The 18,308-nt window shown below is 42.0% G+C and overlaps 2 protein-coding genes across 2 annotated transcripts in view; both read right to left on the bottom strand.

Annotated features, from left to right (window-relative positions):
• Nucleotides 1-18,308, bottom strand: part of LOC310984633 (NACHT, LRR and PYD domains-containing protein 12-like) — a 197,994-nt gene that overhangs the window by 87,251 nt on the left and 92,435 nt on the right.
• LOC310990616 (uncharacterized protein) overlaps nucleotides 1-18,308 on the bottom strand; it is a gene marked incomplete at both ends in the record, with an annotated part of 86,194 nt that overhangs the window by 4,190 nt on the left and 63,696 nt on the right. Inside the window, 3 exons of the mRNA XM_083978075.1 lie at nucleotides 9,858-10,031; nucleotides 10,698-10,880; nucleotides 15,538-15,711. Coding sequence (XP_083834201.1) covers nucleotides 9,858-10,031; nucleotides 10,698-10,880; nucleotides 15,538-15,711 — 531 coding nt within the window. The remainder of the gene's footprint in view (nucleotides 1-9,857; nucleotides 10,032-10,697; nucleotides 10,881-15,537; nucleotides 15,712-18,308) is intronic.

The following is an 18,308-nucleotide window of genomic DNA, read 5'->3' on the forward strand; positions in this document are numbered from 1 at the left end:
ACTATCTGACCTGAGTCAGTAGATCTCAGAGCTCTACTGGGTTTAGACTCTACTAACATGTCATTCATGTAGTTTAGACTCTACTAACACGTCATTCATGTAGTTTAGACTCTACTAACATGTCATTCATGTAGTTTAGACTCTACTACATGTCATTCACAAGTCTTAAAAATGTTAACACATGGTAAGTGGTATTTTATGGTTGTAATTAGTCTCAAATCTCAAAATAATTGGAACATTCCGACATAGAGATGTTTTATTTCTTATTTTTATTTTGAAAGGACAGCTGGAAAGAGACACAATTCAATGTTCATGTAGCAGTCACTTTACCTTGGATCACATAGGAAAGTGGGTAAAATTGTCCCTAACTCTATGTAATTGATGTGGTGTTTTTTTTCTTTTTTCTGCATTTGTGTTTATTGTGAAGTCGGTCTTAAATTTCATTTCAAGTGGCTTTAAAAAAGTCTTAAAAAGTCTTAAATTTAACTTGGCTTAAGCTGTAGGAACCCTGCATTCATGCATTCTGGACCTAAACTAGTGGCAGAACTTTAAAATCTATTCTGTAGCCGACTGGGAGCCAATGTAAAGACTGAAGAACTGAGGTGATGTGCTCTGATCTCTTTGTTCTGGTTAAAACTCCAGCTGCAGCTGTTTGATATAGAGTACGTTAGACATAACACGTCAAACTGTGACAGTCACTCAGTTCAGGAACTGCATTTATGACTTGGAACAATTGATAACGGTTTGTGAGCCTGTATCCAACACACAGCTCACAGAGGAGCACAGCAGGAAGACGGCAGCATCACTACACATCTGAGCACTGGTTCACATGGGACATTCATCAGCTCTGTGAGTAACTGCACTTTTTGAACCTCTAAGACGAAGACTTTCAGACATGGTGTAGGACTTGAATTAGTTTAACAGTCTAGTGTAAGCATGCACCATGTACGCATAGTTGACTTGTTATATTAGGCTATATGTTGTGGGTTTTAAAACACACTTATCGTATCTGTATAATTTTCTAACATGTTCAGGATGTTTAGAGGATGTTTTTGTGACATTATGAGTAAGTTAAAGCAAAGTTAATTTGCAGAAAGTAAAACAAAGTGTGTGACCGAGTCCCCACTCAGTGATGCTAGTAACTCGTAGCCGGTCCAGAGTGCTGCCTCCATCTTGTGTCTAGTGTAAGTCACGTACGCATTTAATCAGATATTTTGTCCTGTGAATCACGTCTCTGTCGAGTCCTGTTAGCTAAGGTAGGAGAGAAGTAATAACAAGCAAAACGTGCAGTGAAATAACTAATACAAAGTCATAAAATTAGTGAGATGAACAGAAATAATTTACACATCTTGTTCTGATTTCAGGGAGTGTTTTCCACCTGCGCTACCTGAGTTGGTGTGACGGTTTCTTCTCTGGAAACTCCACGGTGAGTTAATTAACGATGCTAACAAGCTAATCATGATGCTATCTATCTGACTCCTGTCATGTGTGGTTTGGAGGACGAGTAGAAAGTATTTTGAGAAGTAATAATGTGTTTTAAAATGTCTGTGTTGATCAGTTTGAATGTGTCTCATATTAAGTTTAAAATATTGTTGTAAATCTACGAGTTAATTTAGCATTTAGTTCAAGTAAAATCATCTTAATTTCATAGTAAAGGAGTGATGTGAACAATTCATGTCTAAATTATACTGAAATTATTATTATTACATTTATCTTTACACACAACTATGTAAAATGTGAAGATAATTTGTTTTTAGGTTAAAATCGATTATGGATAAGACCAGCATTAATGAAGAAAACACTTAATAAATATCTTTGTCCTGTACTAAAAACAGACTGCTGGTGTTTATGATCCTGGATTTAAGATTGAAGAAATCCATGTGAAGCTGAAGGCAGCCAGAGAGGGTTTTCTGAAGGACTCATGAAGTGGTGTGGCCAGCTGCTGCAGATTCACTCTGTGGATTCACATCTGGACTTCACAGGACTCACAGGTAAGGAATAAACATTACACACTCATTTAGCTGATATGGGTAGTGAAGAGAAATACAAGTAACAAGTGAAACAAGGAACATATAAGGAATTTTAAAAAAGGTTTAGTGTTTGGGGTATATATTTTTAACTGCACTAGTTTACAACATTCAATCTAAATTTCCTTCCTATTAACTCATCAGAACCTCATTAATTAGTTATTTTGATTATAACTCAGCACCAGTGCAACAACTTCAAACTAGAACAACCTGAAATCCATTCACTCTCTTGCTGTGGAAGACTTGACTCTTTATTAACAGTCAAACCACACTAGTGCAGTTTCACAGTTTATTAGTGTCATGTTTGTCTCTGTCCTTGTATTGATGACTGAACACAGAAAAGGGAAATGTTCACTGAATTCAACCGACCGTCGATGATGATTGAGGGTTTATTTCCATACGCAAGCGTCGCGTATAAACTACGACTGTATAACTGAAGACTATGGAAACAAAGGTCATTCGCCGTCTATACAAGTTTTTGTGCGTATTTCCGATCAGGCTTTTCCGAGCACGTGAACTCTGTGTTCCCACGCTCCTGTTTGCTCCTGAATGCATCAGTGTACATCTATAGAAATGTAAGTAACACATTTAAAATTGTATCTTACTGCAGGTGAGTGGGTTTTTTTCCTTGCATAGTTAATAGTTGTGTCTTATCATACTGTGATTCTGGGCCTGGCAGTTAGCTTGTGGTAATGTGGCATTTTGCTACTGTATGTTTGTTATATTCTGAATAATTATAATATTTCACTAGATACGTATTGTCACAGAATCACGCTCAGATTCAAATAATCCTTTTGACTAAACGGTCCGAGCCCAAACCTGAACTCTGCGTCTCCGTATTCACACCCTCACCTGAACATCAGCTACTGTTCTTTACTGGACACACTGAAGTGATGGACGGCTGCCACACCTATAGAGACACATCTCACTGTCTCTAAGTGGCATCAGCTGCTTTAAAGAAGCAGTATAGTAGAGAGCTAGTGTGTGATATAGTTCAGTTTAGTTCAGGTGGTGTAAGTCCGGTCTTATTACTGCACGTTGTTCTGATATAATGATTGTATGTAACAACACATTCAGTGTGGCGTTATCCAGCCACGTGTCTCCAGACAGTCTATTATTATTATTACTGTACATTTAGAGATGATGATGCTGCTTATGTTTTGATTTATTATTTATAAGAATCTCTGAAATGTTGCACCACAGTGACTGAGATGTTTTGGTTCGTAGTACTTTCTAGCTTGTGTTGTAGCTAATTGTTAGCTACCGGATACCTGTGTAGTAGGTGTTCTTGCTGCTGTTCAGTCAACTGTTACTAATCAGTATTTTGTATTGATTGTCATGCACATACACACACAGACACTCACACCTTTGCAGACTAGAGGAAAAGGCCAAAATCGTCTGAGGAGTCATCTTTTATTCCAAGTCTTGGGGAAACTGAGAGTGAAGACTTCAGACCGATGCACTCTGTGATTATTACTGTGAGTATCCAGCATGTAAATATTAAGCTTTACAACAAACTGCTCCCTCAAGCCATGTGATAATAACGTGACAATATAGTTATAACATGATGCAGTTTATTGTTTGTTTGGGTGTGTCATTAACCACTTGATACAATATGATGCATTTCTATATAACAAAGCAATTAACAATATATAACACTGTTAAAACTGGCTTTAGCTACAACAGAAAAGGACAGCTAACATTGTTTTTCAGTATTTAATTTCAATAATAAGAATAATCTCTGCATTAGATTCTTTCAGGTTACACTTGAATCTGCAATAGGATCAGTTAATAAATTACAACACGAGCCTATTTCATAAACAAGGACAACTCAAAGGTCTTTACAGAGAATAAAAAGGAGGAAACTCTTCATTGAACTTGTCATAGTTGTGTGGGTGTTACCTTTGATAGTTTCTTTCAGTCTTTTTTGACTTATTTGACCTTTTCACCACTTATTTGACACCTTTTCACGCTATATTGCTGTTTAACACATCCAGGCTAACTCTCAGTTAACTGGATCAACTCAGGTAACACTGGGTTTTCCTCTCTGGCGTTGTTCAGTCTTTTGTCCCTGCCAGGATCCTGTAGTAGGAATGATGACTCAGTGTTTCTAGTGATCTCATTGGTCGGTAGTTGTTTTTTTTTTGTTTTTTTTGACAGGTTTTGATCTGATCCTCTGACGTTAACCTGCTACACAGCAGGTGAGGAGCTCAGCATCCATGCCGATTTACCCCGGTAAGTGAACAACCATCATAGAAGTAAAAGTAAAAAAAGTTACCTCGATAACTTTAAATCCTGCCTCGTGGTACAGAGTTATTCTGTCTGACCAACTCAAAGCCCAAAGACATCCAGTGTAATCAATCATCAAAATATAATAAATAATAATGAAAAATGCCAAATAAATGAGTTGTTATTGTTTCTTCTCTCCATAGTTCTTTTTTTTTTTTATCATCTTGAGTGGATCGACTCATCTTTCTGCAGTGACTAGAGTTTGTCCAGTAGGTGGCAGCAGAGCCAAGTTTGCCAGAGATGAAAATCACACTAACATCAGCACTATATTTTGATCAATATACTGAATAAATGTCTATGTATCCTTGATAAAACACAGGCTTCATTGTGAATCAGAATTTCTTTTTCTCTCCTGAAGCTCCTGTAGATCTGACCGGCCACCGTCCGCCTCAGATGATGCTGCTTTCAGAACCACTCGTAAATACGAGACAAACACTCTTTAATCTTCAAATAGGCCACAGGGACGATCCTGGATTCTAACAGAGTGATGGTCACCGTGAACTTGCATCTTAGGCAAGTCGTAGGTATATTCTGTCCATTGCTGTAATGTTTTTATAGGTTTTTTTTGTTTTGTTTTGAACATTTTGAAATTAGTTGGCAGACGGCGTTCCCCTGCCTCCCCTGACCACGACATCCCTGCTGCATCTCCTGCATTTTCCCCACTAACCAGTGAATAACACCTGATCCTAATGCACAGAACAGTGACTATTTCACAGTATGATATCCTGTATATTGACTCAGATCTGCCTCCTATAGAGGCTGTAAATCAACATTTTACTTTATGTTTGGATGGAAAATGAAAACTATATCAACCCCACAGTGAGTAAGAGACAATTATGACTTTATATCATAGTTTCAGATCATAAAACAACATTCAACACTTTCGATATAACGTGTTTTAGGTGTTTAAGGTTATAAAAACCTCCTGTTACAGTTGGATTTACATTAAAACAACCAGGGGTCTCATTTATAACCGTTGCGTACGCACAAAACGGGGCTGAAAGTGGCGTACGTGACTTTTCACGCCAAGGTTGTGATCTATAAAAAACTAACTTGACGGGAGAATGTGCGCAGCTCTAAGCAAACTCTGACCCATGCGTACGCATGGTTTGGAGGAAAAGGGGAATTGGCGACACAGACGGTGTGGTGGTGAACTGAAGTCAGACTCAGGAAATGATGATTGAGAAGAACGATTATGTTTTTATTATCGGCCGTCACACATTTCATTTCAACCCGTATGCGTTAGATCCATGTTGCCACGGTGATTTAATTCAACAGCGCCCTTATTTTGCATCGGACTGGTGTTTCAGAAACATCTTCTTAGAATCTAACTTAAAATTCAAAATCAAAATTCCTTCTCTATATTTAATCACCACCATCTCTCCGTCATATTGTCCACTCCCAGAGCGCAGGAGGAGGAGAGGACGGCGCTGCTGCATGGGATAAATACATGGTGTAAATAACTATATGTTCCTATGATACTGTGGACATATGATCTTGAGTCAATTAAATCTCAAACCCTGGGGGAAAAATCCAGTAATTGTTGCCATAATTGTTACATTCTGTTTTCTTGTTATCAAGAGAAGTGTCATGTTTGATCATTCCTCAGAATGTAACTGATTCTGCTAATTATTCAAAGTTTTATCGATCAGTCTAATTACTGAAAATAATACAGTGAGCCCCGTGCGTAATTCTGCACCACGGCACCGCTGGAGGAGAAAGGAGGGAGAGGGAGACGAATGGTTAATAACTCGTTTCAGATTAGAACTGTTGTCATTGTTGTAACTATGTGCCGAACCGGGTCCAGCATGTGAGAGGCAGCGCACCAAAACAACACCGCGTGCGCTCTGAGCCGCTGACGCCGTTAACAGCTGCGGCAACACGTCACGTCGCCACTTTCACACCTGCAGCTAATTCACAACAGCGACAGAACAACAGCACGTCAGGCTCATTGACATGCAGATCGCATTCATGTGGTGGTTTGCATTGACCATCTACGGTTAAAACAGGGCGTGTACAGGGCGGAACGTGGAGTGGATTCAGCTGCGCACAATTGTAGGAACTCTCTGATTTATAAAGGGAAGTTTGCTTGCAAGTGTGCGTACGCAGGGTTTTATAAGTCTGAATATTTACTGGCGCACGCAAAACTTGGCTTTTGGGCGTACGTACACTTTTAGTAACGATCCCACGCACAGTTTTATAAATGAGACCCCAGAGCAGGAAACAATACAGTGTGGCTGGTTAATGGCGCCAAGACAGAGGAGGCTCCAAACATTGCGGTGTGTGTGTGTTTAAACACACACACAATACGACTGTAGTTCAACCTAAAACACATCGTGTTATCATTAAAGTAACTCTGACCGAACACATGAGTTGATATAAGACGTTAAAAAAGACGATAATCGTGTTGTTTCAGTCGATAAACGAACGAAACTCCTCTGAGCGGCGGAGCTGCCGAACAGCTTCCGGTATCTATCGACTAACAGACTATTTCAGCTTTTACTGTGGAAACAAACGTGATAGATGAACTCACCTGTTGTTAAAAAGTGAAATAAAACCTTGTGAGCTCGGTCTGGAGGGTTTGCTGCTGTCCTGGAGGTTTCTCTCCCTCTCTCTTCTGCTGCAGACTGAGGACAAACTTGCGCCAAATCGTAGCTGCCGCCTCCTCGTCGATCAGCTGTGTTTCCCGCCGCTGCGCTCTGATTGGTCAGCGTCACAGCGGCGTCGCTGCTGATTGGACACGCATCAGGGCGGATGTTGCGTCACTTGTTGCTAGACCCGGCCCAGACTCAGGTCTGTGGTGGGAGTTTCAATAGAGCGCTGTTTTGGCGGACTGTCATTTTCCCGGGAAATACATGAATATTAATGAGGTCTATTTGTTAAAGTACAAAGCTGACGTACTTTTACTTCCTAGTTCTACTAACACTATTTTTATTTTTATTTCCATTTTTTTTACTTTACAACAGTTTTTCGACAAGTTAAGTGACTTTTTCATTTTCAGACACAGAACTATGTAAGTTACTACATGACAAGTTTAATGTTCTAACAATATATTTTCATGACAGACAAACTAATCACGTCAGAAACGTATCATGTTGTTTACAATCTGAATCATCGTAGTATTAGTATGATAATATAATATGACTGTATCTTGTAATAAGATTATATAAAATAATCCTTTATTTGTCCCACAATGGGAAAATTCACAGGGTTGCAGCAGATAGATTATAAAAAGCAGATAGCAATAGCAGTAAAAAAGACAACAGTATTTGCAATAGTGTCATTAAGATTATGATTAAGAAAAATTAATAGAAATTAAGAAATAGAAAATACACGTTGAATTATGCTTTTTCTAATCAAGTTTTTATTATTTCATTTCCCCCCCTTTTATTTCCCTTTTACAATATACCCACATTAAATCATATACACAGCCACATAATTCACATACTATACAACCGTACATCTCGTATATACATAATTTATAATTCACTTTTAACTTTTCTTTCTTTTCTTTTTTTAAGTATATTTTGGGGCTTTTTTCACCTTGGATAGGACAGTTGAGAGAGAGACAGGAAACGGGAGGCAGAGAGGTGGGGAACGACACGCAGGACAGGACCGCTCGGCGCGGACTCGAACTGGGGTCGCCCGCAGTGAGGACTACAGCCTGAACACATGGGGCAGGTGCTCCACCAACTGAGCCAAACACCGCCCTGACTTTTAACTTTTCTACTTTTAGATTTGTTTGGGTTTCATATCAAAAAGCTACAATATGATGAGTTAATAAAATACACAAGGACAATTCAAACATCTGTACAGAGAATAAAAAGGAGGAGTAAGAAGAGGACTTTTAGACATTTTTGTGGTGTGAGTTCAATTTCACGTTTGAAAAATATTGATGAGTTTCTTCAACAATCTGGACTAACTGAGTTCACTAAAAGCTTCAAATCAAAGTTTAGCGCAGAGAGCTCGGTGAAGTCCCGTCCGTTCTCAGCAGCAGGTGAATCAGGCTGCGTCTCCCATCGTGACAAGAAAAAAAGGCCCAATGGAAACAGAGCAAAGGACAGCGCCCCCCTCAGGTAGGGAGGGAGAACAGAACACAACAATAGAAGATTCACAGTTGAACCTCAGAGCATTTTAATGAGCTTTAAGTCCAGAGACACTGATGATGCTCTGTCAGGTCCAGAGGACACACAGGGACGATGGTGGACTGGACTCTGTGTGTGACAGTGGAGCTGTTCTCAGATCAGCTCAGACTGCAGCGCTGGGAGTCACCTCCACTTCCTCTGGTTCTTCTGGCAATCCTCTACCGCCTACACACACACACACACACACACACACACACACACACACACACACACACACACACACACACACACACACACACACACACACGGCAGTTAGTCAGTAGTTGAGTGACTGGACATTGGCCTGTAGAGAGAGAGCTGCTGTTTCCTGTAACATAGAGAGGGGAGGTGGAAGCAGCTGCAGCTTCACCTTCACACCTTTTCACACTGTGTTGCTGTGTTTGATTTCAATGTGCAGCAGCAACTGTGTAGAAATATGAACAAAGACTGAAACAACATTGAACTGAAGTGAAACATGCAGCATCACTGCTCCAACACTTCAGTGAGGGGTTTCCTCCTGTTACCTGTCAGCTCATGTTACAGATACAAGTTATTACATAAGTATCTGTGGGACCGCAGCACCTGATTGGCTGTTGAGATTTCATAGAGAAACTGTTCTATTGATCATTTCCACTAAAGTTTATCCATTGCATCTGCTGGAACGTAGTATGGCCATTTAAACAAAAAGACATTCTTCTCCATATTTATTGCAGACTAACATTATTCTAAAGCAAAGATCAACAACATGTATTTAGTGAATCTGATATGAGTGACAGATGCAACAGGACGTCTGGCTCATACTTCCTGGTTTTGTCCTAACACCACAAACCTTTACCTGATACTGGAGCATTAGGACTCTGTTAGGTCTCCACACTCTGTTGGTTTTGGTTCTTGTCTTGTTTCTGCATTAAATAATTAGTTTAATCAAACTTCTACGTGTCTATATGTTTATATGTCTTGTTATGGATCTAAGTTACATTATGAAAAGAAAAAGAAAAGAGACCAATTAAAACTGCCCACTAGTGTTGTTTTTGGTGGCCTGTTTTTTTTATTAGTTTTAGTCAGGTTCATGCTCCTTTTTTGTCTAGTCAAGTTTCAGTCGACTAAAAGTCTGAGCATTTTAGTCTGATTTTAGACAGAATAAATAAATGGTAAATAAATAAAATATATATTTTCGTCTAGTTTCAGTCAATGATTTTAATCTCTTACTAGTAATGTAATTCTATTTAACCCAGTCAATATAGTATAATTACCTAGTATAGAGAAAACCATTTTTTTCTTTTAGTTAAACCCATTTCACAATTCAATGTTGTCTCTCTCTCTCTCTCTCTCTCTCTCTCTCTCTCTCTCTGTCTCTCTCTCACACACACACACACACACACACACACACATACACACACACACAGATTTAACTGACCATAGTGTCTTCAGTCGACAGTCTGGACTCTTCTGGAGATCAATCAGATCCTTCAGGTCTGAATCCTGCAGGTTGTTCCATCTCAGGTCCAGTTCTCTCAGGTGGGAGGGGTTGGACTTCAGAGCTGAGACCAGAGAAGAACAGCTGATCTCTGACAACCTGCAGCTCATCAATCTGAATAAAGAATGAAATAATTAAAACATTCATCCACCTCTTAATGTCGAACTGATAATTGCTGCTGACCTCAGGACAGTCTGTCAACATAGAATCAATATCTGATCAGACATGTTGGACTAAACACTGACTCCAAAACTTTTATTCAGGACTGAACTGGATCAGAGTTTAAAGGTCCAGTCCTGATCCAGGACTAAGGTCTTTCTTGGTCCTGGTCTCAGGAAACTAAAACTACACACATTCAACTGAACACAAACCTGTGGACAAACCCCACCCACCCACATCTGATGTGATGCTTCAGACCAGTCAGTCTTTATCTGAGTCAAACACTCTGACTTTAAGATCAGATTCAGATCATCTCTGTGAACAAAATGAAGACTGGTCTAACACTACAGAGCAGTCTAACATGTGTTTGTGACAGCGCCCCCTGGAGGTTGAAGTGAAGTGAACAGACATTATTGATGAGGACTGAGTGAAATGATCTGAAAGTGAAGAGTCATTGTCAGCGAGAGAGAAGAACAACTGGAAACATGAGACAACAACTATTTCAAACGTCCTTCATTCATGACATCAAAGTCAACGATTCAAGTTCTGAGTGAAGATCAATCAGGTTCAGTTGTGGATCAAAGATCTCAGATCTACAACAGTAACAGTCAGTGAACTGACCCCAGAGTCTCCAGTCTACAGTCTGGACTCTCCAGAAAACCACTCAGATCCTTCACTCCTGAATCCTGCAGCTTGTTCTGACTCAGGTTCAGTTCTCTCAGGTGTCTCAGGTGGGAGGGGTTGGACTTCAGAGCTGAGACCAGAGAAGAACAGCTGATCTCTGACAAACTGCAGTTCCACAATCTGAATAAAGAATAAAAGCAGTACAACATTAATTCTTGGTCCTGGTCAGAGGTGGGTAGAAACATGCTACATTAACTCTGAGTAGTTTTAATGCAGCGTACTTTTTACTTTAACTTGAGTATAATTGTAAAGAAGAAGCGGTACTTTTACTCCGTTACATTGAGCTACATTCTGCTTGCTACTCGCTAGTTTTTCCTGTTTGTTTAGGGTAACACACGCACACACTCACACACACACACTATGCCGGTACAATCGTGTCATATTACGTGCGCACCTATCAACTGGACGTGTCACACCCACGTGCTTTGACGCCTGTGCAGCAGACAGCGCCTGACGTGTAATGTAGTTTCCTCATTGACTTATAATGGCCCCCCGTTCACGCGCACGTTCACGCGTGATGACTGCTGCACGCCGGTAATCACACTACGCGTAGTGACCACGTGTAACATTCATGCGTTTTTCAGCGAACGCACGCATTAACGCTCGCGTGAAGCTGATTGAACATTTTTGTCAGGCGCTCACGCGTACGCGGAAACGACGTGCGCAAACTGTGTTACGCGTGACAAGAAGCTGCGTTCGTATGAAGCAGATTGTGCACGTCTGTCTGTCACTGTTTGACTAATGTTGCTAGGCGTTCACACGTGCGTGCAGTCGCAGAATCTATTGCTGCGCAGCCGGAAGTTGAGCTGCCCGGTGTGCACCACTACATGTAACATGACGCGTAGTGTAACTTAGTTGTTCTGTGTTCTATTTTCATCCAGTAGATGGTGCAATCGATCCAATACGAGATACAGATATATAGGCTGTTGCATGACATGATTTATTTGTTCAATGAAGACAGAGAGAATAATCCGTGTCCCAGCTGGCCACAGCGGCCGGCCGGAGCCACTCTCTCCACACCTTGCGTCTGAGCCGCTGTGGACCGTGGTCCATATGCCATCCCCGGGTCAAGCTGCTGCCCCGCCTCGCTGACCAGGCAGCTCACAGTGGCCTCCTCCTCCAGCGCTCCACAGCGGCGGCTGCGGCGACGTCGCTCCCCGGTCCAGGACGGAGCGATCCGCTGGAGAAGGAGGCCGCTGCGAGCTGCCTGCTCCGCGGGGCGGATCAGCAGCGTGACCCGGGGAACTCTGGTGCAGGGATGGCATATGGACCACGGAGCTCCGGCCGGGGGGGGGTGAGCGGACGCAAGCGGGGGGTGTGGAGAGAGTTGCTCCGGGACCTGGCCGCTGTGGAGCGAAGTTTCCAAATATCATAATGACAAAACAATAAAAAAGTCAAAGACTTAATTTTCCACGTTATTCTGTTTTTGTTTTAAAACAGAATAACAGAAAAACAACGTTGTTTTTTGATTTTTTTTTGGTTTTGAAACAGAAAAACGAAAGAGTTCTGTTTCTGTTTCTTTTACTTTGCTTACACATGGCCTGCAGACACAAATGAATACAAACATTTGTAAGTTAACCACGCCCCCCGCACGTAATCAGTTCATTGACAACTGCTGGGACAGCTGGAGATGTGCGTTAGGTTTGTGCACCTCAATAGCTGCACAGAGGCTGCAACACACTCCCGGCCGAGTTTTATTATTATTTTTTTTACACTTTATTAATAATTATATAGGTACTGTAACAAAACTGTCGAGCCATCAGGAAGGTTGAAATTGAAATATCAATGCAGAATCAGTGTCAACCATGGAGCATAAAAAGACATGACATCACTGAGCCTCCTCCTGTCTATAATATAATTATCTCATGGGTCTTTTCCATGGATGTATTATATTGGTCTTTTCCTTTTTTCTTTTCCTTCTCCTTCTTCTCCTCCTTCTGCTTCTTCTTCTTCTTTTCGTCCGGCAGGCAAAGTGTGGCTCACTGCTGCCTCCCCTGGTTGACTAAAATGAATTGGCCAACTACATTACATGTCAAGTTACGCGGAGTGGTGCGCACGGTGCAGATCAACTTCCTGCTGCGCAGCAACAAAATCTGCGACCGCACGTGTGTGTGAACGCGTAACATAATTTGTCAAACAGTGACTGACAGACGGGGACAGCCCTCCATTTCGACACCCCGCTGTTCCGAAATACCCCCACTTCGAAACACCGCTGTTCCGACACAGTCCCCCCCCCCAGCTGTCCAATGTCCAAGGTGCTGAACCGCGTGACGTTGTTTACACTCTGTGTTGCGGCTTGTCTGTGAAACGTGCGCTGCTCAGGGACTAGGCAGATCTGTCCCACTTGCTTTCTCCCCGACTCCGTTGTTGGAGATCTCCACACAGTAATAGAAATACACTTTTTTTCTCCCCCCCTGCTCCGCTCGAGCACGGCTGAAGCCGGCTTGAGCTCACACGGGCGTGAGGCTGCTGCAGCCGCCGCTCGTGCTGACAGCTGACTGAGGGAGATGCTGGTTGGGTTTAGGCAATGAAGAAAGGAGTTGGTTAAGTTTAGTAGAAAGACCAGGTAGAGGCTAGACAGGCTAGAAGCATAATGAACATTATAAGTCATTAATATGAAGTATTTGCTTGTTTTGCAGTTAATTATGCACATGATCCGTTTGACGCCAAAAAGGAAAAAAGGATCAATGCGCACTGCGCACTGGGGTTTTCCCCCAATAGCCTTTTCGGAATAGCGGGGTCTTTAGAAAAAATAGAAAACCCCGCTATTACGATGAATGGAAGTCTATTGTCGGAAAGGCGGGGCTTCGGAAAGGCGGGGCGTAACCCTGACAGACGTGCACACGCTGCTTCATACGTACGCAGCTTTTGTCACGCGTGAAATACAACCTGCGCGTAACAACGCACGCACACACGCGTTTCAAAGTAACCATGCGTGCACACACACGTCGCTGCGCGTCTTTCCGGTTGTTTTGAAATCGATTTCACCCCATACACACACACACACACACACACACACACACACACACACAAAGAGTGTGAGTCAAGAGAAATGAGCTGAAAGTGAAGAGTCATTGTCCAGGGTTTATACAGAAATTCTTAAGTTGAATTTAATACCTTTTAATACCGCCACAATATTTTTTAATACCAACACGACTTCGAGCTGCAACTGTAGTGGCAACTTTTCGAACTTCAGTGTTGGGGGTAACTAATTAAAAAGTAACAGATTACTGTCATTTTCTTACTTAACTTTCTGAGTGACTAAGTGTAGTAGGCAAATGCTCACAATTCAAATCAAGTACCTGTTACCTGTTAGGGGGGTGTGCTCAGGGCGGTGACACTCAGCATTAACAAATTATACAGTATACAGGTGCATCTCAATACATTATAATATCATGGCAAAGTCCATTTCCAGAAGTAAAGCCAACATTTCTGTAGCCTATTAAAAATGCTTTTTTTTTTTTTTTTTTTTTTTTTTAATTGGTCCTTTGTAATATTTAGATTTTTGGGGATACTGAATTGTAAGTCTTCATTTAATGTTAGTCATAATCAGTACAATTAAAATAAATAGAATAAATAAAGACATGAAATGTTTCATTCTTTGTGTTAGTTTCACTTTATGAATTGAAATACTGACATATGCCTTGATAAACTTAACCATGATATTCTAATGCACCTGTGAATTGGAAATAATAGGAGTGATAGGTACAGTATATGAAATAATTAATTACTGCATACATCTTGACAGCTCACCTTTACTTCATTGTTAGCCTTCTGTGATTACGTTTGTCTGTACAGCACTTTGGAAACCTTTGTGTTTATTTAAATTGGGCAGAGCTCTGTGGGAAACACCTGCCTGACACAGCAACATAGGGAACCGTGCACGTCTGCAGCGCACAGCTGATACTCGTGCACGAAAAAACAAGCGCGTCGCCGTCGCATCGAATGCGCGCAGCTACGGTGCTGCTTTCGGTTGTGAGCGTGCATGTCGCGCGTCTACATTGGATATTGTATAATCAGAGCGAACTATGAACGAGGTTGCTTCACTTTCACGTGATTATCAGCCTGTTCAACATTTTACTGACCTGACGTCTTTTCACATGGGCTTCCTTCACCTTTCAAACGGGGCAGAGCTCCGTGGCAAACAGTAGGAGAGACACCGAGGGAGAATCTTGGTCTGACCCAACACTGACACATTGTGATCGCGCATGATGCGCATCTATATTGAAAGTAATGACAATACATCTGAACGGTCCCCCATGCACACATGTTTTAACCAAGGCAGCAGCCAAAATCACCCAGGCGGCACGGTTTTAGACTGAAGCGCAAATAGTTTTACCGCGAACGCACACTGACCGACGTCACATCATTGATATCGCTCTGGTCCTACTTGCACATATAATTTATAAAATATAGGCTAAATAAATTAACGGGATTTTTAGGCCTGCACCTAACACAAATGGGAACAAACTCATAGTTGGATAGTGCTTCGAAAATTTAATACCACGTCAGATGACATTTATTACTTTTTAATACTTTTTAATGGCCTTAATTTTTGCTAATTTCATTTACTACCTTTTACTACCTTTTACAACCCCGCGGAAACCCTGTTGTCAGTGTGAGAGAAGAACAACTGGAAACATGAGACAACAACTATTTCAAACGTCCTTCATTCATGACATCAAAGTCAGTGATTCAAGTTCTGAGTGAAGCTCAATCAGGTTCAGTTGTGGATCAAAGATCTCAGATCTACAACAGTAACAGTGAGTGAACTGACCCCAGAGTCTCCAGTCTACAGTCTGGACTCTCCAGAAAACCACTCAGATCCTTCACTCCTGAATCCTGCAGCTTGTTGCCACTCAGGTTCAGTTCTCTCAGGTGGGAGGGGTTGGACTTCAGAGCTGAGACCAGAGAAGAACAGCTGATCTCTGACAACCTGCAGTTCTCCAATCTGAATAAAGAATAAAAGCAGTGAGTTGAGGACAAAGCTCCTTGTTGACAGCGTTCAGTGTCTCATCATCTGTTCAGAGCTGAAGAAGCTTCAGAAAGAACAAGTTTAGAGAATGAAAGTCCAACATCTGAAGCAACAGGAAGCAGGTTAAACAGTCACATAGAGAGAAAACAGCTCATTAATATTCATGAGAAGCTGCTGCTGCTTCAACACAGACGCAGTGACTCCGCCTCTTCACCTGTCAGCTCCACCTGCGGCTCCATCCATACAAACTGACTTCACACATTGAACCTTCTCCAACTTCTTCAAAGAGATGAAACCAGCACACACACAACTTGTTATTATGGGATGTTGGGCTGCAGGCAAAAAAATCTGTTCTCACATTAAAATCACTTTTCACTTGAATAATCCAGTATGGATTTATAAAAGCTGAGGTTGATGTTTAACACTCCTGTGTCTGACACAACCAGATGTGTTCAGGTGAGTTCAGGTGTAGAGCTGCTGGTGTCACCTGAACAAAGAGCCAACTGCTTTTTATTCTACACATGATGAAAGACAATAAATGAATGATGAACATTAAAGGTACAGTATGTAAGAAATCTAAAGCAACTGGCCGTAAAATCCTCCTAATATGTCACAGAGACTCAGGAATAATGTTCATATAACATGATGAACTCACCAACAACAATAGTACAGCCAGAGTATTCGCATTAAAAATCTTTTGTTGCAGACTGCAAATCATGTTTATGTTTTGAATTTACGTGTTTACATGTTGCGCCACCTAGCCCTCTCTCCCAGTGTCAGTGGCATTTCAGCCTCCGGTCTGCTTCCACTGAGCTGCCGCTACGACTGGGAGAAAAAATGAGATCGCTGTGTTTTGAATTTGACTGCAGTAACCGTTTTTGGCCACATTCTTACATATTGCACCTTTAATGTTTGTAATAATGCAGCAGGTCAGAGGAACAATTTATAGCTTCAGTTCTCTGAGAATCTCATTCAGATCCAAACAAATAGAAACTGTCAGTGAAATATCTCTGACTGAATCAAATCCAATGGAGTCAGGACCCTGTGGATCCAGACTGAATCCATCCAGCAGATCCATGGCAACAGCAGCTCTAATGACATGTTGGCTTTGAATATTTCACTACAAACATCACAGAGCCTCAGGAAAGAGGAGGAGCCACCAGCTATTGATTATACATCAGTTATAGTCTGACACATTACAGGTGTTTCTGTAGTGGAGGTGAAATGTGAAGAGAAACAGAGACAGTCCATGAGCCAGACCACCAATCGCAATCGAAAGGGTGGGCAAATTCTTGTTGCTATTTTATTATTCCTATATATGTCCAGATTATTAATTGGTATGATAACCTTCGCACAAGAGTAGCTTAACAATATTTATCATGCATTCACTATTTTGACCATAAAAATGCCATATACACCAATTATGGCCATTCTCCGATGTTGCACATTTCATAATTTGTGTGCCACTACTGATGATTTAGAGCGCCTTTGAAGTTGCAGAAAGGCCCTGCAGATAATATTTGTTTGCACCACTAGTTGGCGCTAATTCCACTGGGTGCATGAGGGAGCGAGGGGGAAAATCGGCTTTAATACTGCTGTTAGCAGGAAGTAGCAGAGGACTTTTGTGAAATCACATTATACAGGGAACATTTTTAATGGTTTATATATACATCCAAGGTTAAGAAGGCTAAGATGTAGTGAGTAAAGATGACATTAACATTATAGCATATTACATCCATAGGTTTAGGGTTATTTAGAGGGAACTGGGGCATTGTTCATTAGGCTGACTGCAGAGAGGAAGAAACTGTTCTTGTGGCGTGAGGTCCTGGTCCGGATGGACCGGAGCCTTTTGCCAGAGGGGAGGGGCTGGAAGAGTTTGTGTCCAGGATAAGAGGGGTCAGCAGCTATTCTGGCTCTGGTCCTGGAGATGTACAGCTCTTGAAGAGATGGGAGGCTGCAGCCGATCACCCTCTGGGCAGAGTGAATGACACGCTGCAGTTTGGCCTTGTCTCTGGCCGTAGCTGCAGCACACCAGACTGACATGGAGGATGTGAGGATGGATTCAGTGGTGGCAGTGTAGAAGTTCACCAGCATCTTCACAGGGAGGTGAAACTTCTTCAGCTGCAGCAGGAAGTATAGCCTATCCTCTGCTGAGGCATCTTGGTGAGGGAGCTAATGTTCTGCTCCCATTGGAGCTCCTGGGAGATGGTGGTGCCCAGGAAGAAGAAGGACTCAACCAGGGTCGCTGTAGAGTCACAGAGGATGACAGGGGGGAGGGCAGGTGGGTCCTTTCTGAAGTCCACTATCATCTCCACTGTCTTCATAGCGTTGAGCTCCAGGTTGTTCATGCTGCACCGTGACACCAGACGGTCCGTCTCACTGCTGTAGGCCGACTTGTCCCCATCAGAGATGAGGCAGATGAGGGTGGTGTCAGCAAATTTCAGGAGCTTGACAGACTGGTGTCCAGATGTGCGGCTGTTGGTGTACAGGGAGAACAGCAGAGGAGAAAGGACGCAACCTTGGGGGGATCCAGTGCTGATGGTCCGGGTGTCAGAGACATGCTTCCCCAGCCT

Source organism: Trachurus trachurus (assembly GCF_905171665.1).
Source record: "Trachurus trachurus genome assembly, chromosome: 1".
In the NCBI taxonomy this organism is placed as follows: domain Eukaryota; kingdom Metazoa; phylum Chordata; class Actinopteri; order Carangiformes; family Carangidae; genus Trachurus; species Trachurus trachurus.